Source organism: Hippocampus comes, unplaced genomic scaffold (genome assembly GCF_001891065.2).
Source record: "Hippocampus comes isolate QL1 unplaced genomic scaffold, H_comes_QL1_v1.1 scaffold37, whole genome shotgun sequence".
In the NCBI taxonomy this organism is placed as follows: domain Eukaryota; kingdom Metazoa; phylum Chordata; class Actinopteri; order Syngnathiformes; family Syngnathidae; genus Hippocampus; species Hippocampus comes.
Window position 1 is genome coordinate 1606732 of NW_017805535.1, and position 23178 is coordinate 1629909.

A 23178-nucleotide genomic window follows, 5' to 3' on the forward strand; every position below is an offset into this window, starting at 1 on the left:
GCGCGCGCGCACGCACACACACACACACCCACACACACACACACACACACACATTTATTTATTTATTTTTTCCGGAATTTTCAGAAAAGTCCACTTTCATCTCGGATAACTGCACTCCATTTCCCATTTTAATCAAATTGGATTGGACATCTATTGGACTATGACATGTTTTTTTCCAGAAAAGCACATGACGTGAATTGATTCAAACATCATTCAGTCATGTAAACAGTAATTGACATTTTGGGTCAGAGTCCAAGCTTTAATATACCGTATTTTCCGGACTATAAGGCGCACCTAAAAGCATTCAATTCTCCCAAAAGAAGACAGGGCGCCCTCTAATCTGATGCGCCCTAGATATGGTGTTAGTCTCTTTCTATTCCCCATTGAGTGGTTTCCCTGTTCATGTTCCAATGCCATCTAGTGCTGATTATTTGCAGGAAGTAATTGTAACCTAAAAAGGTTCTGCCCGAAATAAATTGGCATGTGCATGCGCCAACACACACTCAAACAAACAAACAGACAGCAACTTTGTGAACTCTGCGCAGCCATTATGAAACGAAGATAAAACCAAAAGCATAGTTAACTGCTGACTTAACGAAGGAAGATGGAGACAAGCCAGACTTCTAGGGGATATTTAGCCCCTTGTGGATGTGAGCCCATGAGGTTTCTGCGCCTGTTTGTTGAATCAATTGTCTTCATAACTTCATTCTTTCATTTGTTTTGTAATGCCATTTGTATTTATATGTTTCACGTCCGTGTTTGTGACCAGTTCTCACAGTTTGCCAAGGGATATAAACACTATTTTTTTATGGACGTGTCGTGCTTCATGCTACATTTTCTGGGAGCTCCATATGGATCAATATTCTGATTTCTTCGACGTAGTATTTTAAATGTTCTGTAAAGCGTTTTGTTACAGCTGCAGCAGTATTCGCCTTATAATGCGGTGCGCCCTATTTATGAAAATAGTTATAAAATAGGCCATTCGTTGAAAGTGCGCCTTCTACCCTAAAGCGCCTTATAGTGCCGAAAATACGGTACGGTATATTCATCACTCAATATACCATAGTGCCATGATTTGAGTGCCCCAATTTGGTTTTCCGGGTGCAGGCAGCTTCAGATCCACTATAAAATGTGTGTGCGTTTTTGGGCGGTAGTGCTACAGTCGCCTGTCCCCTTTGACTCATTTATTGAACAGCGCACACAGTCAATCGAAAATGAAAAGATTTGCGAGGGGCATGGACGAGACGCGCACACTCGCTAACGCAACTGACACCTGCCTCCTGGCATCATTCGCAAGGCCGTGCGCCTGCAAAAAGACACCCAATTGTACTTGTAAATTGGTTAACGAGCTTGGTCACAGAACAAGTTAAACACGTAAGTAAAGGTGCAACTGGGTTTTTTGTTGTTGTTTTTAACGCGTAAATTGACTTTTTTTTTTGTTTTTGTTTTCCCCAGCAGCAAGGTGGTGATCGGGGAAACAGAAAGCGCTATCTCCCCTCAGACAAAGACCGGCCTGGTTCCCCCCTCAGCAAGAGAATGGCCATGTCTCCTGACAGAGGTGAGAAACGTCCTAAGGCACATTTCACTACGCCGCCAAAACAACTGATCTGAACTGTCCCACATTATTGCACCCTTCCTTTTGGGTTGACACAAATAGTGCTACCGTACTTGCAAATGTCGAGGCAGACTGCAAAGGGAGCCCAAGACTACTTGTAGTCTTGATACCAAAGTATTGACTTTCATACTATGCCTGCATAAAGTACCTGAATGCCCGCATTGAACCGATAGCATGGCAACAGCTAAAGACATCAGTTAAAAAAAAAAAAGCAGCTGAATAATAGCTCACAGCCCGACGACTTTTCTTTTTATTTGTATTAATTCAAACAATTATTATACAGATCATCATTGGAATCATTTTGATATAATACACAATGGAAAACTTTTTTTTTTTTAACACACTAGATATTTCTAATTATATCCGGTACTGTGCAAACACTTTTATGGCACCAATAGATTTATTGTTTCTTATATCCACCTTTGGCAGGATAAAATATCATTGAACATTTACCGTTTGACATTTTCTCAACCACCAAAACTGTACTGGGAACAACTGTAGAATGGAGGATGAAGGCGCGGGGATTTTTGACTATTTATTGTGTCACAAGTGACTTTCAAAACAAGTGCCGTCCATTCTCCCAACCGCTTATGCTCTCTAAAGTTGCGGGCATGCTGCAGCCTATCCCAGTTGTCGTTGAGAAAGAGGCATCGTACACCTTTAACTCGTCACCTGCAAATCGCAGGACGCAAATAGACAAACCTTCACACGTACGGACAATTTAGTCTTCGATGCAGGTTTTTGGAATTCTTCTTGATAGGTGTCAGCTTTGACAACTTGTGTAGTCCACACTGTTTTGTCGATCAGGGATGTTTTTTTGTTTTCTTTTTTAAAGACTGTTTTGGTGCTTTTTATTGGAAGCAAACCCTGTTTTTCATGGGAAATTTATTTTTTATCAGTGTTTAGTCAAAAAAAATTTGGGGGATTACAAAAAAAGATCGATGCATTATCGTGGTCATCAATCACATGCAGATTTTCGCTAGGGAAGGGTCAGCCCTGTCCCTATCCACTTTATACTTTTACGTTGGAATATCACCATTCACCACTAGATAGCTAACATGGCCCACTTGCGCTGGCTCTGTACTGCAATGTGAGTAGGCCTAATATTTTTGGTGAATTTTAAATGATATGCAGGACAAATATAGTACCTGAATACAATAATAACTTTGAGTGAGTTAGATTCTGTGAAAAAAATGCACAAAACTAGTTCTTGCCTTTAACGCGAGTTTGCTGTTCAGCAGTTTTTTTGCCGTCCTTGAATGGTAACTTTTATGTACAGGAGCCGTTTGCACTGGGGGAAAAAATATCACAGTACGTTTGTTTAATTGTTCAAAGGCTTTGAAGACCGAATTGAATCTTCTATACATGCACTGCGAAATGTATGATGAAAAAAATATTTCAGCAGCTCGGATAATGGATGGATGAATAGATACTCCGATGTATATTGTTTCAAGGGAAAGCCGACAATTGCACGTACTTTGTCATACATCTGGTAGTGGAAGTGCGTGGTTCTCCCATTAGCGCTGATAAACATTGTGGCCCCCTCCATCATTTAAGTTGCCCATCCTTGGTTTAGATTCTAAACTTTAGAATATATTTGTATTCAACATTTAATGCATTTGTGTTTTTCTGTCTCAATACGAAATGTCCTGTGTGTGTGTGTGTGTGTGTGTGTGTGTGTGTGTGTGTGTGTGTGCGTGTGCGTGTGTGTGTGTGTGTTTTATTGCACTTCGTGTCTCATGCCCTACGCATGTGACATCAATGTTTATTTATGATCCTCTCCGTTTTCTAGATGAAGCAACCACACAGGCTGAGTAGATTACAAAGGTTTTGAATGTACAATAATCCCTCGATTTTCGCGGTTAATTGGTACCCTGAACACCGAAAAGTGAAAAACCACAAAGTACACTTTTGATGCATTTTCTCCCCTCATGTGGAAATGATGATGCTGCGTTACTTTGTCGGCTAAATATCATGATACTGGTACCGGTAATGTAGTGCAACGCCACACAACACTCCCCCACCCCGCCCCCCAACCAAACTTTTGTCTCTCCTGACTGAAAATATTTGTATACAACTTTTTATGCATTTGTGTTTTTCTGTCTCTATACGAAATGTTCTGTGTGTGTGTGTGTGTGTGTGTGTGTGTGTGTGTGTGTGTGTGCGTGTGCGTGTGTGTGTGTGTGTTTTATTGCACTTCGTGTCTCATGCCCTACGCATGTGACATCAATGTTTATTTATGATCCTCTCCGTTTTCTAGATGAAGCAACCACACAGGCTGAGTAGATTACAAAGGTTTTGAATGTACAATAATCCCTCGATTTTCGCGGTTAATTGGTACCCTGAACACCGAAAAGTGAAAAACCACAAAGTACACTTTTGATGCATTTTCTCCCCTCATGTGGAAATGATGATGCTGCGTTACTTTGTCGGCTAAATATCATGATACTGGTACCGGTAATGTAGTGCAACGCCACACAACACTCCCCCACCCCGCCCCCCAACCAAACTTTTGTCTCTCCTGACTGAAAAATGCCGAAAATGCTGGATGGTCTTCCATTGTCCTCTTATCTCTGATGAATCTAGCAGTGGTCCCAAAAAAGCCAAGAATCCATGCTAATGGCCTCATCAACTCTTTCAGCTCGTGATAGGAGGATACCTGGTCGACCCCCACTCTCCCCTCGAATGGATCGCCCCAGAGGCCAAGGACCCCGGCCAATGCCCCCCCAGGGGGACAGGTTAGTGGAACTGTCCGATGTTGCCATGACATGGATGTCAAAAGCGCGGTTTCTTAATCACCCCAACCCTTCATTCATGCGTGCAGACACAGGCAAAGGCACACACATTTGTCATCGTTAGCAGCAGCTGCAGGAATGTTTGCTCTGCTCACAGATGTTTGGCCTCAATGAGGAACATGCCATAAAGCACAGGTGTCGAAGTCCGGTCCTCGAGGGCCGGTGTCCTGCATGTTTTCCATCCCTCCCTGCTGCAACACACCTGATCCAAATGAACAGCTCATCAGCAAGCTCTATCGGAGCCTGATAGTGATCCTGATCATTTGAATCAGGTGTGTTGCAGCAGGGAGGGATGGAAAACATGCAGGACACTGGCCCTCGAGGACCGGACTTCGACACCTGTGCCATAAAGGCACACGTGCAATTCTGACCGACTCGTGTTCCTCTGTGAAATGGTTGCTTTGTGAACTCAAAAAAAAAGAATCAGACAGTGTAACAGTGGGAAATCGATTAGTCATGCCTAAAGAATGACAGAGAGATGCATGCGTTAAATCACAGTCGTCGAAACAATTTGAAACTGAGGACCCCTCTATTGACTTTGCATCAGTTGTGGAAGGATAATTCAGATTAGCATTCGAGAACTGAATTCCTGTTTATGCTGCCCAACAGTTGTGCTAGGCGTGTTGAAACTGCACTTGGGAGCGCTTTTGTCAGTCTCAGTCAAGTAGCGGACTCAGTTTTCTCCCCCCTGAGTTGCTTCAAGATGCAATTAGTCAACAATCAAATCCACACAAACAATTTGAAATGACTGAATTAATCGCTCGTACGGTAATATATGAGAACCCAATGATTAAACAACACGTCCACCCATTTGACACAATTTTCAAATCTCCAGATGTGTGTGTGGTCAAATGATACCATCATGAATCATGTAAGCATTTCTTGTCTGGTTTTGTAGAAAGCGGCCTCTGTCACCACCCCCGAAATCATCTGGAAAAGGGCCCGGAGTCCAGTCTGGCAAGCTCGCCGCCACGGCTCCAGCTTCCGCTTCCAGTAAACCCAGCAACACCCTGTCTCGTCGCGAGGAGCTGCTCAAGCAACTGAAGGCCGTGGAAGACGCCATCGCTCGGAAAAGAGCAAAGATCCCCAGCAAATAAGAGAGAGTCCGTTCCCTGCTCCGATTGGCTGGCTGGCTGGCTGTCCACGCCAGCACACAGCGCGCAGAGTCCAGGCCACTCGCAGGTCGGATCAATTCCCAGTGAATCCTGCTTGACTCTTCTGCCTCCAATGGACATGTATAAATGTATGGCTCATGTGTGCATTGTGTCAGTGAACAAGTGGCCTCCACAAGAGAGATTTGTCTTAGAGCATCTTTCACTCCCAAATGCCCTCTTTGGCCTAGTAGTTGAAAAGCAGGAGGGGAACAACAGGCATGCTGGGATAGAAAAGTCAAATTTGTCTACCGACCAACAGAAGGTGACGCTCTGATCTTTGAGTGAGAAAAGAAAACAGTCTATTATTTGTGCGCCTGATGAATAGCGAGATTCTCTAGAATCTGCTCTCGCTGTTGTCTGGACTCTTTTTGATTTTTGTCCCAACAGATCATCCCCTCCACCCACCCCCTATGTTTGTTTTCTGTATGGAGTGTAAGTTCAGTGTTGTAGGACATGACATCTGCAAGGCTTCCCAATCCTTTGTAAAATTTTGAAATTTGTTGCGAGTCTTTCGTGTTTCCTTGTAAGTGACAACACTGCTCATAGGTCCACCTTAAACCAAAGGTCTGTCCAGAGTTTTGTTGTGACACCCTGTTTGTCACACATCAGGGGCTCAAGAAAAGTATACACAGCTGTGGTGAGGTATGCCTTTTTAACACACAAAAAAAATGAATTTTATTTTCTTCATAGCTCTTCTCAGAAGTTGTAAACCAATGGTTTATTTGTCATATTTGTAGTTGGGGGAGAGAGAGAGAGTTTGCAAATGGGACATTCGAGACAAGGTATGTCTTGCTTTTGTGACAAAAGCCTAAATAAACTATTTTGATAAAGAGCACTGTTGACTCTCCCCACCCCCCCCCCCCAGATATATATACACACACACACACACACACACAGCTTTATATAGCTTGTTGCATTTCTGTCCATTGACAAAAATCAGTTCCTTTAACTTGCAGTCTTTCAGAATGATGCACTCTGTTTACAGCCGTTTGACAAGTGTGAATGGCATGTGTGTGTGTGTGTGCTTATTACGTTGCACTGCAGTATTTTAAGCGCTTGAAATGTGCCTTTGCCAGGAGCAATCGGAGCGCACTTAGCAAACGTTGTGTCACACTAATTGGCCGCACGATCGCATGTCAAGATGAGATGAAATGAGGTGACTGCGTTAAACGTGTGGCCCCACCTCCAGCAGCCTCAGATGTCTGAAATAGGGCCAACATGCCATCATCACCACGCCTACTGAGCCCTTCAAACGTGAGCGACTCACACACTTTTTCCGACCCACTCCACTTAATAACAATAACAATTCTTGACGTCATCACTGAGCGGGAACAGAGCCCAACAGCATTGTTGACTGGAATACCTGTATATATTTAAAATACTCATCAGCAAAACAATCAAGTGTGGCGAGAGAGAGTGTGGGCTTTTGCGAGCTCCAAGGAATTTAAACAAAGTCGCATAAGAGTAAATGTTAGTGGAATCATCAAAATATTGCATTCTTTTACTACAAGCTATTGAAATAATTAAAATGCTGCATTCTTTGGCTGCATGTCTGTACTGTAGTGCCTTGTTGTGAGCAAATTCTGATTTTCCTTGGCAGACTTAGACTGTTTTTCCTCATGATGACCTTCACATGCATCAAAATCACATTGGACTTCATATTCAACTGTCAGGGGGTAAAGGCCCAGTGTGTAAAAAACGTTGATTTTCAATGTTCACTTAAAAAACAGGTACATATTTTCAATAATACGCGAAAAAATGTTCTCCATTTTTTAAAAATGAAATTAGAGGTGAAGTAATCGCTAATTATATGATTTAGTGTGCAACTCACAGATGGGTGCCATGTTTCAAAGACATCTTTCTGTTACAGATAACCGAAGGAGACAAACTTATCGTATTTCCTCACTACAATGACTTCAGGAAGCGTGAAAAATACGTGATCTCTCCGAGACACCGTAGTGCGCATGCTTCAATTTGCACGCACTTCGAGTTTAGGTCGTCGCATTCCGTTAGCTAACCACTAGATGGCACTAAATTCTACACACTGTACCTTTGAAACAAAAATCCCAGATGCTCCTGTAAAATGAAGTGAAGCGGTAGAGATGACTAAATGGGGCAGAGTTGAATCGTTTTATTTGAATGTGCGTTACTTGTCGATGGGCGAACTAATAGCTGCTAAAAAACTGCAGTTGTTTACATTCGAATTTAAACTCTGAAATGCGAATGATGTCCTACAAGTGAGTGTGAGATTACAATTTCAGCATCCCAGCATCCATATTGTATCCCGTAATTTTCGTGAATTGTAATACAGTACATTGTTTTACTGTTTTACTGTTTTATTGTTGTGTATATTTATGTTGAGGCTTGCACACAGGACTTGGATACACCGTGATTGTCAGTGAAGTACTACTTCGTTGAGTCAATATTTCATTCACACTTGTTATTTCATGCCTGTAATTTGAATCCAATGATTTTGTTACCTGCACTTGTATGCTGAGTCTGAAATGGGAACTTGTGTTTCATGAGAGGTTGGCCCTGTTGACATTTCCTTTTTGGCTTTTCCGTAGATTTGTCATTGGGAAGTGAAAGGTGAGGGGCAAAAGGTTGAAGAATTTCTCCTTTATTTGGGTTGTCCACATACGTTACTTCATCGTTTTAGTCATCATTAGGGGATTTGAGGGGGAACATACAGCCACTGCCTATATTCAGTACATAGAGAAACAAGGTGATGATGAATTTATGAGTAGGCATGGATGTGCTTTTTTTTAAACGGCTACAAAAGATGTAGTGTAACAATTTTAAATGCATTCATGGAAGAACCAGCCATTTGCTTTTCTTCTAAGGACTGAAAAATGAAATACATTTGAGCCCTGGGGGAACAATCAAAACTTCCGTCTGGAGAAAACATACTGACAGACATTTGACAGGTACCGACATGAAATTTGACACCTACTACAGTGAAATGGTGTTCAGCCATCTTTCTTGAAATCAAGTTCAACTTGTATCAGAATGCTGGAAAGAAAGAAGGAAAAAGAGTTGCTCACCAATTGGCCGTGGGCTGTGATCGCAGACCGCTGACCGCTAACAACTTCCAATGATGCAGGTCACCCGCCACCAGAGGTTGAAGGTGACCTGCTTTTTTTTTAACCCTTTCAGGCACCAATCATGATAACCTGTAACCTGATGACATGATGAGCTGTCCACTGTAGTGACCGCTGTTGCTGAAAAGGTTAAATACTTTTTGGTGAAAGTGAAACTGATAGGATGCTTATGGTGCAGTGAATACTAACACAAAAATATGTAATATTAATAACACGCGCACACAAACACACACACATCTTTTTTTTTTACATTTCTCCCTACACCTCTCGTGATCGACTCGGGACCAGTTCGTGTGCTACCGATCAATCGCGATGTCTGGTTGGGCACCTCTCCCTTATAAGTGAAGACAAAAGTGAAAGCAGTAAGAGGAAGTGAAGATGAATGGAATGGTGTCAAGTCTTTATTGTTTACAATTTAGTGGCATATTTTCACCTTGCTGTGTAAATCTTCTAATACCTGGCTTGCATATCTTCCAAACTTCTGTCCTACCAACTCTGCGCAACCATCGATAAGTGGTGCGGTTGAAATGTACAATATGTTCAGGCCAGTAAAAATTGGGGACCACGAGTTGACTAAAACAAATGAGAGAAGTCGCACACCTTCCACATCATAAGAATTTGAATGTCTTCGCACCAGCGATTATCTGACACCATTGATGCCCATCTCGGGATGCTTAAACCCTGAAAATGCATCTTCCCTTAAGAGAGTGTGCTGGCATGACGTTTGAGAGCACCTCATTGTCGGCGGTGAAGGTGTAATAACAATGAGAGGGGATTTTTTTTTTTAAATGTCAGACTTGAAAGCCAGCGTGTAGAGTGGCGTTTAGGACTAACGTGGCTGCTTGACAGGGCCTCGAACGCGAGTGTGCACGCTTCATCGAGAAAAATTGGGAAGAGCGAGGTCAGAGATGTGAAAAATGTGATGTGACAGCGGGCATGAGGTGGGGGGGGCGGGCTTCGAACCGCCCCCACGACAACCTGTAGGACTTTAAGCAGACATTTTTGCGACTCAAACATGGAGCAGGCATAAGAAATATGCTAGCATCCATTTTGCCAAGGTTTTGAAGAGATGTTTGATTTGATTGACAGGTCAGCACAGTCAGTGGACAAGCAATTTTACAAGTTGGGACTTCTGTCTGAAATTTGCTTGCATTTATACTGGAGCCAAAACCCTTTCCTTACCTTTACCTAAAATGTTCCTATCATTCATTGATTGTATTCATCACTGCGAGGGACATATTAAAAGGGAAAAAAAGCGGTCAAATTATCATCGACGCGTTCTAAAAGCGACGCGCTCCTCCTTGCCACATCCTCACACATGCGCTAGTTAAACAGTACTTTGTTGAGTAATAAAGCGCACGCTTCGTGACGTAAAATTGCGTCATCTTGGACATTGTCTTCTGTATTTGTTTAACAATTAAAAGAGGTAGCCATGAGCTAAAAATAGACAATCACCTGATTTCACCTGCAAATATACACAACCGCGGGCTCGGCGCGGGGGTGTGTGCGTGGAAGTTGGAAGTTACCCAAACTCCTCTTCGAGCAGAGTTCCAGCTCTCAATTTCCTCATGCCAACGACACTTCCCAGACTAATAAAGACTCGAGCATGTCTGCCGGCATCACACAGCAGACGAGGCGAACCACGAGAGATGGGCGCACTGACTCAGGTGAGTGAGTGCACGTCAGTCGGCCGTCCCGCGTCCGGTCTGACTTCTAAGCCGGTCTGCATCCCCTCACAGTTGGTGGCCGTGGTGGTCCTTGTGGCGGGGCCCGCGTGGACGTCTAACCTCCACCGCTGCTACGAGGAGCAGGAGCTGAGCAAGGTGGCCCACAGGAAGCTGGCGAGTCACTACCCGCAGCCTCCGGAGCCTCGGGGGGCGGTGGCCCACGACTCCCCCTTTGCGTGCCCCCTGGACCTCTACATGCCTTGGGACCTGAAGGAGAGGTCCTTGTCTCCCTGGAGATATGTGTAAGCATCCTTGTCATCCTTATCCGCGTGCGTGAGCCAGTCCTGTAGAAAAGACCCGCATTGCAATTGAGACCCGGAATCAGCTCTTAATTGTTTTAGCTGGATTAAATAAGGGTTACATTAACGCAAATCAAATAAAATGACACCAGTGTCTGAACAGAAAATACATTTGGTAGAACTATGGGAGAATCAGGCACTTGACCGAAATGTGCTGGTGGTGGTAGTTGGTTGCGAAAAAAAATATTTTAAAATTGTAATATTTTAAGATATCAAATAAAATGCTGGAAGGGCGACACAGATTCGTGGCAGGTGTACAGCACCCCTAAACCGTGGAGTAGCGCCGAGTAGAATATTACTTGATTCAGTCTTTTGAACAGTCAATGTTCACTGTTGCAGTACTTTGGACCAATATAGTTCCTGGTGATATCAAAAGTGGTACTTGAGCCGTTTTCTTCATCATCATCTTTACCGTTTGACACCATCAGACAAAGACGACACCTTAACAATTGCTCAAGAGTCCCTCGGTATTGTAAGGCTTCAAACAGGGTGTTTTCATAGGTCAGTCAGTCTCGTCAACAGCGAGACTGGAAGAGTCACAGAAAGTCAGAGGTGAACGTCCTGAGAAATGAATTTTGCCATTCTACTCCTTGTCAAAGCATAGCAAGTTCAAAAAGTAGTGAGGCATTAAAAACAGTTGGATGTTCAAAAGTTTCGAGAAGGTTCAATTAAGTTCACCTCTCAAGATTTGAAGTTCTTCATGAATTTTTGTCTTGAAAGCTGAGTAACCATAAATGTTTGTGAGTTCTGTTGTTTATTAGATCATCCAGTCCACGTCAGATTTCCTGAAGGGACACGTGTTTTACCCTTGGCGGAAGAATGCTGGTGTTTGAAACGTCTTTCCCCGTGTCCTCAAAACAAAGAAATGCCAAAACATTACCTCAGATGTTTTTATTTACCCACCTTGCGCGATGACAAAATGACAGACTGATGTCATTTGTTTCTGTCATGTTATTCTCGGTGTCATCACTTTTAATTGTTCTTTTGCTCTCGAGCCTCTGGTGCCACTCTCTCGCCATTATGACGCGTTCGTGTGATCACCCAAAGGGAAAGTCCCGCTCGGCCTGACAGCACTGAAAACGACTGGCAACCTGACGTGATGGTATTGCATTGCAGAGTTGTGTAATGCTGTGTTATGGTGGCATTCCCAGGCTTTCATCATCTTGCAACTTGCGTTTCATTTGTCATCAGTGAAACGCGATCACAGATACTACAGTTAAACAACAGGTGGGGAATGCTCCCCAGGCGAAATGGAACGAGCCCAACTCGAAAGCACATTGGCATTTTCGGCCAAAATATGATTTTCAAAAACATTAGTGAGGATGACAGATTAACTAATATTGTGTGTGTGTGTGTGTGTGTGTGTGCGCGCGCACATACACAGGCAAGCGCTACCGATCCATGCTCACCAAATCCAGCAGACATTCAAACAGCTTCTTCCCTCTCGCCATTAACTCCCGAAACAATAACCCAAATCTACCTGTATAGAGGCTCTTTGCAATTTTGCACACCCCTATGGAAGAGCATTCCCGCAATAATCACTCTAGCTCCAGCTCTGTACTTACTTGAACAATTGTCACTGATCTCTATTCCACAGCACCAGACACTTTAAAGCGCTCAAGGACATCTGGACAATTGCACACTTAAAGATGTTGTACAAATATTGCTATTGGTCACTTTAAAATGGTGCAATGATTTTCTGCACCAACTGCACAACTGTTTTAGTATGGTATTCTACCACTCATCACTTTAGCTCTGCTTGATACTTTGCACATTGTCTCACAGATGTCATTGGGTGGTACCACCGCTCAACAGTACACTCACATTACGGAACGTCTTTCCATACTTATTTGTCATGTCCTTGTTTATCGTAGTTGCTTGTTATTGATGATACTAGGGTAGCCTGGACTACCGGAGACAAATACCTTGTGTGTTCTCCAGACAGTACTTGGCCAATAAAGATGATTCTGATTCTGATTAGTAGCAATGGCTTCATCATCATCGCTCACCTTGCCGTGCCATTTCTCTCCAGATCGAAACCAATGAAGGACCACTACCCGTCCACCTACGTTGAAGCTCAGTGTCTGTGCTCCGGGTGCATCATGATCAAGAACCAAGGGACCCCTGAGCTGAGCCACGACTACAACTCGGTTCCCCTCACCCAGACCAGGGTGTTTCTCAAGCGGGAGCGCTGCACTGACGAGCAAAAGTATTACTTAAAGCCGGTCTCGGTGGTTGTGACGGTGGGTTGCACCTGTGCTAGACCCCACCTCGTGTAATCACCACTTGGCACACACTTCTTGCAAGGTCGACTTTGATCTCTGCCTGGATTGTGGACGTCAGGATAAATTGAATGGCGGCATATGCCAGAACAATGAGAGTTGATCTTTTGCTTTTTTTATTTGATTTTTTTGCCACAATTCAGTCAGACTTAAGAGGCTCAAAGCTGAACGAGTCTTTATTTATTCGACGCTATTTATTTATTTATTTATCATGTTTACAGAGCTGCATTTTGTGTCTTAAGTACACCAGATATTACGAAAACACTGTTTTTCATGAAGATGTTCTAATATTGTAACATACAGTATACTGGACTCATTTGATCTTTTCCGCAAGGTTTAGATGATTTGGGAGTGAATGAAGAAGATCTGACTTTTGAAGCCGGTGAATTTATGTATCGATGCTGATATGGTGTTCATATTGTCCCAGTGGGACTTGATCCAGTCGACAGGAATTGTATGGTTAGCTTCAACCAAAATAAACGTTATGATGACATTTTCATTGTGTATTGACTGTCGATACTCATGACGTCAACTGGAAATGCATTCACAGTATTAACAACCGGTTCCGTAGCTCCTCAAAATTTCTCGTCATTTACGCTATAGGCAACAATGACACTTTGCACAATCGGGATAAGATGTGACGCCGTACAAGAAATACAAAAGCCTCAAGTCACCCATCCCTCTTTAATTGCCGTTGCAATTTCCACTTATGTGAAAGTGCACTGCAGCCGTTCCATACAGTTTAGCTCCTTTGTAGCGGCAAACCCCAATTCCCATCACCTTGGGACATTGTATCGAACATAAGTAAAAACAATACAATTGAAGAAATAATTATATGTTTTAGTTATCATACATTCTCGACACACGTACTTCTTCTCTTATTCATGAATGTTTTGCTGGCTAAGTGCAATGAAAAAAAAAATCCTTGCTCAAAAGATATACCGGTACTTCTCTTTCAAATAAGAATTAGGAAAGAGGAATAATGTCTACAGAGTCATGCTAAAAATATCACTTGATGTGTTGCAAATACAGTACTTTGAGTGTTGCAGATGCTTTCACACATGTACTGGGTAACGTCACACCGACATACACACACATAGCCAAACACATTCACGTGTCTCCAACCTTGGACCAGCCCCGCCCCCCCCCTTACGTTGGAGCACCCATGTAACTAGGGCCCCCTGAAATTAATAAAAGGAGGGTGTTCACGGAGAATCAGTTTGGGCAACGTTGGCGAGAACCACAACTGCTTCTTCACGTTCCCCCTCGAGAAAAACTGGTACCAGCGCCAAGTGTCATTATTTCTCTCTCTCGCTCTCATTCTATGGTGGTTCATAAATGTCTCATTGATAAACCTGACAACGATGGTTTACAATTCACGTTCAACCTATATTTAATTGAATACACAACAAAGACATGATAGTTAATGTTAAACTGATCAATTTTATTGTCTTTAGCGAATAAACATTAACTTTGAATTTTATGGCTGCAAAACGTTCCAAAAATGTTTGGAAAATGAGGACATTAAACGTCGAAGCTTTAGAGGTGGAATTCTTGCTTGATGTACAGCTTCAGCTGTTCAATAGTCCGGGAAATCTTTTTACGATTCCTAATGTGCCACAAAATTTGAATGGAAGACAGGTCTGGACTGCAGGCAGGCCAGTCTTGTAGCCCTGCACTCTTTTACGAAGAAGCCACCCTTACGAAAGAAAAATATATTGGAATATATTGGAAGATATCATTCAATACATGACATAATATATTTTCATATATGGGATTTTGTCTTTATATTTTCTAATATGTTTCAATATAGGTATCGACCATTGACTGTTAAAGGAATCTATGAGCAAAATTGTATCATTTTTAAAGTTTCATAAATAAAATGTACATTATTTTTATCATTACTATATTTTTCACAATAGCCTGTCTTTTATTTTACAACATATTGCAATATGTAATCATATATATTTTTTCATTACATGATAGACTGCATCCTACCCCCACATGAGTTTCATGAGTAAACATAAATGTTTTGAAAAGTATTTTTTCCTTTTATTGTTCTATGTCTAGTGTTCTCATGCTCAAATAATAAAATATGTGTATAAAATAGTGTATCCTTTGAAAGAAAATACAATGATGACAAAAAACAGAAATGGTATTACAAAAGTAGAATTTATTTTGGGAGTCTACAAAATTGGCATGCACTTTGCCATGACATTTTCAATCCTCCACACTGGATCTTGGAGGTATGCATGCATAGAGGCTTGCATATTTTGGCAGATCAATGAGCATACATTTTCTGTTGAACAGTGTGACATCAAATATCTGTTTCCTGCCACGGAACTTCCTTTTCAAACAAACTACATTTTCAACACGAATCAGGGTACTATGTGATCTATCATACTGTCTCCCAAAAGCAAAGCACTTTCTGTTACCGTGTTGCTCTACAACAATGTAGTAGTATACAGTGATGATGTTTCCATTCTTCATCAGTACAGTGAAGCTGTTTCTTTTCATTACCCTTGTGAACTCTTGGGAGTAATAAAGCTCTCCGTTGACCAGAACTCGCTTAAATATTTTCACAACTGTTCCTGTTGTGACTGCAAGTTGCTCTTTCATGACCAGTCGCTCTTCACTTGACAGTTCTCGACAATAATGCAAACCAAGGGTTACAAATTGATCACCAACTCTATCTAACTGCTTCATGCTTTTTTTGCCAGTTAATTTACTAAAGAGCTGGATGCATTCGGGAACAGCATTTCTCAATGCATTATTTCTTAAAAGAGGCAATACTTGTCTATATGTGAATTGTTTCATTATCTGCAAAGGGACACACTGAGTGCCATGAAACATTTTCAGTATTTCACCATTGTATGACTCAAAAATATAACCAGAATGGGCCCATAAAGGTCCCCAATTCCGAACAGACTCTGGTAAATGAAGACATAAATGTACATTAAATGACACATGAATTTTACCATACAGTGTTTCAAATTGTTTGACAAAATCTCCAACAAGTTTTTCACATTTTTGTAAATCCGCTGTTGTAATAATGTCCTTGCAAAGTAGGAACATGAATGTGACAAGGACTAACCAATGCTGGTAAAACACGTTGGGAAGAATTCCTCTCAGCACAAATACACTATAAAACTGTAACCAATTCTGCCATTCTGACGCCTTCCACAGCTTTCTCTGTTGAAGAGATCGTGGCACTCTTGCATGCGGAATGTGGTTTGGCATTGTCTTGTTGAAATAACCAGGGGCATCCATGAACATTTCTTGGATAGCAGCATATGTTTCTCCAACACCTGTATGTAATTTTCACCATTAATGGTGCCTTCACAGATGTGTTAGTTACCCTTTGGGTCGAACACAGCCACATCCCATCGCAGATGCTGGCTTTTGAACTCTTGTGTCTACAACAGTGCGGATGGTTCTTTTCCTCTTTGGCCCAGAGGACACGACGTCCAAAAAATTGCTAAAAACTATTTGAAAAGTGGACTCGTCAGACCACAAAACACGTTTTGCATCAGTCCAGCTTAGATGAGCTCGGGCCCAGAGAAGCCGGCGGCCTTTCTGGGTGTTGTTAATTCGTGGCTTTTGCTTTGCATAGTAGAGTTTTAAGTTGCACTTACGGATGGAGTGCCGAACTGCATTTACTGACATTGGTTTTCTGAAGTGTTCCTGAGTCTCTGTGATGATATCCTTTACCAATTTTCTCATGCAGTTGTTCACAAAGAGGTGAACCTCGCCCTATATTGGCTTGTGAAAGACTGAGCAATTCAGGTCAGCTCCTTTTCGACCCACTCGTAGCAATTACCTGTTCCTAGAGTTAACCTATTCACCTGCGGAATGTTCCAAGCAGGTGTTTGATGAGCATTCCTCCAGTTTCTCAGTCTTTATGATAGCAGGGTAGGGTCAGTTCCCACTCAAGTGACAGTGTGAATGAGGATGTCAATAGTCATTTGTCTCTATATGTGCCCTGGGACCGACTGGCAACCAGTTCAGGGTGTAGTCTGCCTTTTACACAAAATCAGCTGGGATAGGCTCCAGCAACACCCTGCAACCCTGTTCAGAATAAGCGGAGTTGAAAAAAAAAGTATATATATACAAATTAACCGTCAACAAGTCACAGGGTTGCCGATGTCATCACATCATATTCATGACATACATATCTTGGGGGGGGGCGCTATAATTTGTGTATAAGGAATGCACAAGAATATAGTTTTTGATCTTTGTAACTTCTCTGGGAGCGCTAGGGTATATGATTTACAAAGGAGGTGAAGGGAAGCTACGGTAGATATAAAAAGTCACAACGCGCACCCCTGTTCAAATAGTGAGTGAAGGCTTGTGTGGATGCAGATCAGTGATGGGTACAATACGCACAAATACTCATGTGGTATCAAACAACTTTGGGGAAACTTGATGATGGAGAGGGTATTTTTTTTCTCCTAAAAGAATTAGTGATGAATAAAGAAAAAACATGGACGCTAGGCAAAGGGAACATTTCTCAACCAGGGCGAAAAGGGCTGGTGCTGGAGCATCATCAGGGATCTATTTATGCACATGCTTGTGAACAGTACTTCACTTCCTTTTCTCCACGTGACAGGTTACCTCCTTATTCCATAATTGATTATTTTTCTTCCTACCAAGACAACATGCATCCATTTTCTATTCAGCTTTTGCCTCAATGTGTAAATTGCAATTCCCCCCGCCCCCTCCCACATTTGTTTAAAATTAAAAACTTTGGAATCATATCTACATACACATTTATGCTTAGTCTTGACAATAAAGCTCAAACTTGAGCTCAGGTGCATCCTGTTCCCACGCATCAGCATAAAGGATACTGAAATGAAAAACCTGCCCCAAGATACTGGATGTGTGCCAAATGCCAACAAAGTATTGAGCAAATGCTGTAGAATGATGTCAATGTATATTTGTCCATGCTTTCTTATCTCAATTCTTTTTTTTTTTGCTTGCGAAAATCTATTCCATTTTAATGTTGAAGCATAAAATGTGGAAAATGAAAGCAGTATGAATACTTTGTTTTGCTTTGTACAGTTTGAAACAAAAAAATGAATCAATTAAAAAAATTAAAATAAAAAAAAAAATAACTTTCCCCATAATTATAAAAACATTTGTGGTTGACAACCCTGCCAAGTAATCAGCATGCCAACCGCTAATCCAGTTTAATAAATGCCAACTATTCTACTGACAATAAGAAAACATTCACCCATTTAAAGTGTACGGTTGATGACGCTGCCATGTGTTCTCTCCATTTCCATTTTTTAAAATTTGCATGTGACAATGTATTGTGTACTCCCTCGGTAAACCAGTGGAACGTCATGTACTGTGGCAAAATAATCCTGGACGATCACTTCAGATCTCTCCTCTTGCTCTCTATGTACATTTATTGCAGACTCCAACTGAAATCTGATCTGTCCCATTGGTTGTGGACTTTGGACCGGACACGGTAGGTGTGACATCACTCGCAAGGATGATCAAACCAAGCCATTTAACCTTTGCATACTAAGTCCCTCTTGTGAGCATAGTGAACACTTAAATGAGAAAAGGACAGAAAACAGTTGGATTGTTTATTTATCAAAACGCTTTAACAAAGTGGAAACCTTCGGCTATTTTTGGATGTGGTCCGACAAACAGCTCTTTGACTCATGAGATCTGTCGCGGCAAGCCGGACAAAAGCTGTTTTTCTGTGCTTTTGTTTATGTGGCAAACTTCTTCTGTCGTACGGGTGCAGGCAGCTGAGATTGGATGTCCGTCAGCGGGCGCTCCACCACAACTAGGGACTGGTCATCCAGCAGAGTCAAACTCAAGAGGTACTGCGGGGAGCAAAGTGGAAACGTCAATGCTGCTACCTGCGATTCACAAAAACGCTGAGATTATTTTTAGTGTCGTTCATATTCGAGTCAATCAAAACTGTTCTATTTGACCAATTTCTGATCACATAGGTTACTTCAAAGAGTTTGTACAAGTATTCAGCACCACCTATCCGTGGCCTCTGTGAACTGGCCCCTCCCTATATCACTGAACTTATCCATCCCTACTCGTTTTCACGTGGTTTGAAGTTCAATAGCGTCAACCTCTTTCGCGTGCCTGTCTAAAAACAGGTGGCAATTGCGCATTCCAAACAGTCGCTCCCAAACTGGCAAATGTTCAGTTGTGTTGGCGGAGTCAATGGAAAGCTTTAAAAAGAACTGGGACTTTGCTTTTTAACTTGGGCCATTTTTAATCTTCGGGGCACATTGTTTATCTTGCAGTTTGTTTAAAAATGTTTTTTTTCAGCCCCCTTTTGCTTTTGAATTGTATGCACTTGAACTGTGTCTTGAAAAGCACTTTGTAGCCTTTGTGAAATTTGATCAATAAACACAAACCACAATTCCAGTGACGATGGGACATATATGTCGACAAAAAACAATACAAGGAAATGCAAATGCTTTTCTGTAAGGCTATACTCAATTGAATAGGCTACAAAGACAAGGTATTTAAGGCTCAAACTGATAAACTTTGTTTTTTGAGGGGAGGGGGGGAAATATTCACTCATTTTGAATTTGATGTCTGCATGACATTCCAAAAAAGCGGACACAGGTGAATGTCTACCACTGTGACATCATCATCACTCAGTAAGTGTTTGGGAACTGAGGACACTCATTGTTGGAGTTTTGCAGTTGGAATTTTTTCCTATTCAAGCTTGATGTACAACTTCAGTTGCTCAGCAGTCCGCGGTGTGTATTGTATTTTCAATACTGCATAGACAATTGAATTGAATGAAGTAGTGCGAAAACATAATTTCCAAATACTGACACTTTGGGGCGCTGCTACTGTGCCAGGCGGGGCCAGCGCTTCAGCCGCTGCGCCGAAGGCCGACTGTGAGGTCCTCGGTCAAGTTAAATCCTCCTCTTTGAATAAATAAATATCTGAGTCTGGATGCAGACTTTGTCACATTCACAGCCATCTCACCTAACTAGAACCATTAGCTTTTTAGGAACGAAAGGACAATGTGTGAATCGGCTTCCTTAATTCACAGAAGCTGTGCGCTACACTCTCAATATTTTATTTATAAGAATATATATCCCAAAATAAAAACATATAAAAAAATGTTCTTCTTCATGCATGTACAGTGAAATTTATGTTTAAGTGTGACCTGCATCACCTAAAGATGTTAGCGGTCAGCAGTCTGCAATTGCAGCTTGCGATCAGAGCTGTTGTGATATCTTTTTTTTCCTTTTTTCAGTTTGTTTCATCTGCAATTCACCAAATGCGACAGGCAAAGAAAGGATGGGAATCTGGATCCCCAGGAGAGGCATTTTAAAATGGTACGCGTGTTTCTTACACAGGGCAAAGGTGCGTTTGCCTTTGCGTCAGGTCTCCCACGAAGATAAGCAGTGATTTCCTTTTTCACAAACTCTTGTATCTACTTTATTTTTCTGTTTTGTTCATGTTAGGGGTCGTTATGGCTGTTGCTCATCATGGCATGCATTCGCGCCTATGTGCACGTAGGCATGGGTGAGTGCGTGTACGTGTACATGTGCGGTAACGGTCGATCGCGATGGTTGGTTGGCTTGAAAAGTAACTCTTCAGTCAAAAAAAGGTAAGGCACCCCTGCTCTGTCATATGTCCGCCAGGAGGAGTTGCCTAAAATCTTAAAAATATAGTGCAAAATGCTTATATCAGTAATATTATTTGTTTTCACAACAGAGTCCTAAATTCTCAATGTTGACATTTGAGGTCTGCACAATGTTCTCAAATTTCATTCCAGAAAATTTGAAAGTTGGCTTTCGTTGATTCACAAGGGAGAAGAAGAAAAAAAAATATTTTGAGCCAGTATGCATAACTACATTTCGCCTACCTTCTTAAGAAATATACTGTAAGCATCATAAGGTTACCTGAAAGGTTTTGCATATCTTGAATGCGTGGCTGTGTCTCATTCTCTCTGACTCCGGAAGACTCCTGAGTGTCATTTGGTTGGAGAGCTGAGACCTTGCTTCAGGGAGGGGCTACGTGTGGTGGACAAAAAGGCCCCATTAACTCGAATTACACTCGTCACAATACAAGGCAACACAAGTGGCTTTCGGTCGCTTCACGCACCAGGCTCTTGTCGACGATGCAGAACATAAACACATCGTGCAGAAGAATATGAGCAGAGTTCTTGGGATTGAAGGTGACATGGGTGATGGGCGTGTCCCTCTGCAACCACAGAGGGTGCAGCCCTTGTTTCTGTAGCTTGCGACTCCAATCGGTGTATTCCTTTTGCACTAGAGAGAACTCAAATATCTGCGTGGGATAAATGCACACACGAGATGGGCACGTAATGTGAGGGCAAGATTCATTTGGGGTATTATAAGACAGATATGAACAGCAGTGAGCGAGGTGTTCACCTGCTGGTCAGCGTGCGCTGTGATGAGGTTTCTGGTGGTGGGGTTGATGGCCAAGGCGGTGGGACAGGAGCTGTACACCGGCACTGTGCAGTGAAGCTACGTGCACAAGCAAATAGGAACAAGCTCAATTGGTGTACTGATTCACATTTTGTGCACAGAAAAAAAAAAATCTCACATCACCTTGAGCTTTTGAAGGTTGTAAACGTGGATCTCAAAGCCTGTGTTGGCTGTAACGAGCCAATTGCCGTCATCACTTGCATGCAACAGGTGGACTGGGTGTCTGGAAGCTGAACCACACAAACATACATGCTCATGATGACATGTTAATCACTTCTGAGGATATGCTCAAGTAAGTATATATATATATTTTTTTTACGGATTTAATTTCGAACCTTGTGATGACAGGTTTATGAATGTGTAAAATCAAAGCTAGCCCAAAATAAAAATTGCTGTCTGGTTTGTAACTCCACAACTAACATTCAATGCACGTTTCATGGAAAAGTTGCACTGTTGATTCGCTTGTCAACTGTACTTTTCACAGTACAGTCGTCTCGTTATATCGCGGGTCATTTTTTATGGGTTCAGTGCATCGCTGATTTTGTGTGTGTGTGTGTGTGTGTGTGTGTAGCACACGAGAGGTGAGCTTACCACTATTGATTTCACTGTATGAGTTCAACTCTGCATAGTGTATCGTTTTTGGTTCCATTTTAAAATGCACTAAACATTTCCAGCTAAAAAGATTAAGGGCACAGTATGGCCTTCAATTTAAGTTGCTCTATCATTTATAAACATGTCAGAAATGAGCTGCAAGCTTGATAAAAGTTGAAGATGCAATCATTTTAATTGTCTATTGTTATGAATTTGAACATACCTTAAATAATTCAAGCTGTAAGCTAATGATGGTTATATCCGATATGCAATATACCTACGATACGATGAGTCGACTACTTGCAATTATTGTTGACGATAAGTCGACGATCAAAATAAATTGTGGCAGCCCTACAATAGACACAACTATAATAAATACTTGAGCACCACTTTGGCCATTTCATCTGTTGCGGGGGTGGTCTGGAATGTAACCCCCCAACAATAACTGTAACTCAAATAGGTCCAGACAAAGAAAGCCAATTTCAGACTCACCTGGCTGAGGGTTGAGGGTGTGAACATATTTGCACTCGGACTGGCTGAGAGAAACCACAATGACCGATGACTGGCTGCAGGTTGCAAAGAGTTTGGTGGAATCTGAAGAAAAGCAAAGCTGCTGGGCTGAGTTCAGGATCTTGGGTAGTTTTGAAACCTATGGGGGGTCAGAAAAAACAGGCAAGAGGTCACCCGGGTTGTCCTGGCATTGCATGCCATGACATGCAGACCAACCATGCAATATCCATGAGATGCGTCTGGTGGTTTTGCTACAAGTCACAAAATCACATTTGTCACGTCAGCAATGAAATCCGCACCTTTGTGATACGAATGTTGTTGTTGTCGATCTGTAGCATGTAAAGACGAACGCTGGAAACAGTCGAGTACGCCAGCCACTCTCCGCATGGCGACAGAGCACTGCACCGGATATGATCTTCGCCCTGCACACATCAGCACACACGTCACAGCTTATCGCAACAGTTGGAACTGCCTGTGAGCAGAGATGGGTGGCAAGACATTTGTCTCTACCCATTAGCTCTTTTGGAACCATTCACAGCATTGTCAGAAGGAGCGGGATGGGTGCTTCTGTAAAACCAAAATTCTTTACAGATTAACATTGTTGATTGCAGTGAGGGGGGGGGGGGGATTTCTTTCAGGAAACGGGTTCTA

General features: G+C 42.1%; 3 protein-coding genes across 11 annotated transcripts in view; 2 read left to right on the forward strand and 1 right to left on the reverse strand.

Annotated features, from left to right (window-relative positions):
• The window catches only part of zc3h18 (zinc finger CCCH-type containing 18), a 33275-nt gene extending 26876 nt beyond the window's left edge, over positions 1-6399 (forward strand). For 5 of the 9 annotated variants that reach the window (XM_019878182.1, XM_019878175.1, XM_019878180.1 and 2 more), the window contains 3 exons: positions 1456-1558; positions 4257-4353; positions 5309-6399. In XM_019878182.1, coding sequence (XP_019733741.1) covers positions 1456-1558; positions 4257-4353; positions 5309-5507 — 399 coding nt within the window. In that variant the 3' untranslated portion in view covers positions 5508-6399. The remainder of the gene's footprint in view (positions 1-1455; positions 1559-4256; positions 4354-5308) is intronic. The other 4 variants (XM_019878177.1, XM_019878181.1, XM_019878183.1 and 1 more) reach the window with 2 other exon arrangements.
• Positions 6400-9657: 3258 nt separating this feature from the next.
• On the forward strand, positions 9658-13457 carry il17c (interleukin 17c). Its single transcript, XM_019878103.1, has 3 exons — positions 9658-10332; positions 10405-10634; positions 12724-13457. The coding sequence occupies exons 1-3, from the start codon at positions 10234-10236 to the stop codon at positions 12968-12970; spliced, it is 576 nt and encodes a 191-aa protein (XP_019733662.1). The 5' UTR covers positions 9658-10233; the 3' UTR covers positions 12971-13457.
• Positions 13458-18553: 5096 nt separating this feature from the next.
• Positions 18554-23178, reverse strand: part of utp4 (UTP4 small subunit processome component) — a 26973-nt gene continuing 22348 nt past the window's right edge. The window contains exons 10-16 of the mRNA XM_019878239.1: positions 22827-22949; positions 22510-22666; positions 21550-21656; positions 21370-21465; positions 21080-21265; positions 20878-20988; positions 18554-18813 (exon numbers count right to left, since the gene is read on the reverse strand). Of these exons, the coding sequence (XP_019733798.1) occupies positions 18697-18813; positions 20878-20988; positions 21080-21265; positions 21370-21465; positions 21550-21656; positions 22510-22666; positions 22827-22949 (897 nt within the window). The 3' untranslated portion in view covers positions 18554-18696. The remainder of the gene's footprint in view (positions 18814-20877; positions 20989-21079; positions 21266-21369; positions 21466-21549; positions 21657-22509; positions 22667-22826; positions 22950-23178) is intronic.

Bases quoted from the DNA above. Each gene is read 5' to 3' on its own strand.
- il17c (XM_019878103.1), top strand. From the start codon at position 10,234: ATGCCAACGACACTTCCCAGACTAATAAAGACTCGAGCATGTCTGCCG. The intron at 10,333-10,404 runs GTGAGTGAGTGC...ATCCCCTCACAG, and splicing joins AGATGGGCGCACTGACTCAG to TTGGTGGCCGTGGTGGTCCT. The intron at 10,635-12,723 runs GTAAGCATCCTT...ATTTCTCTCCAG, and splicing joins TTGTCTCCCTGGAGATATGT to ATCGAAACCAATGAAGGACC.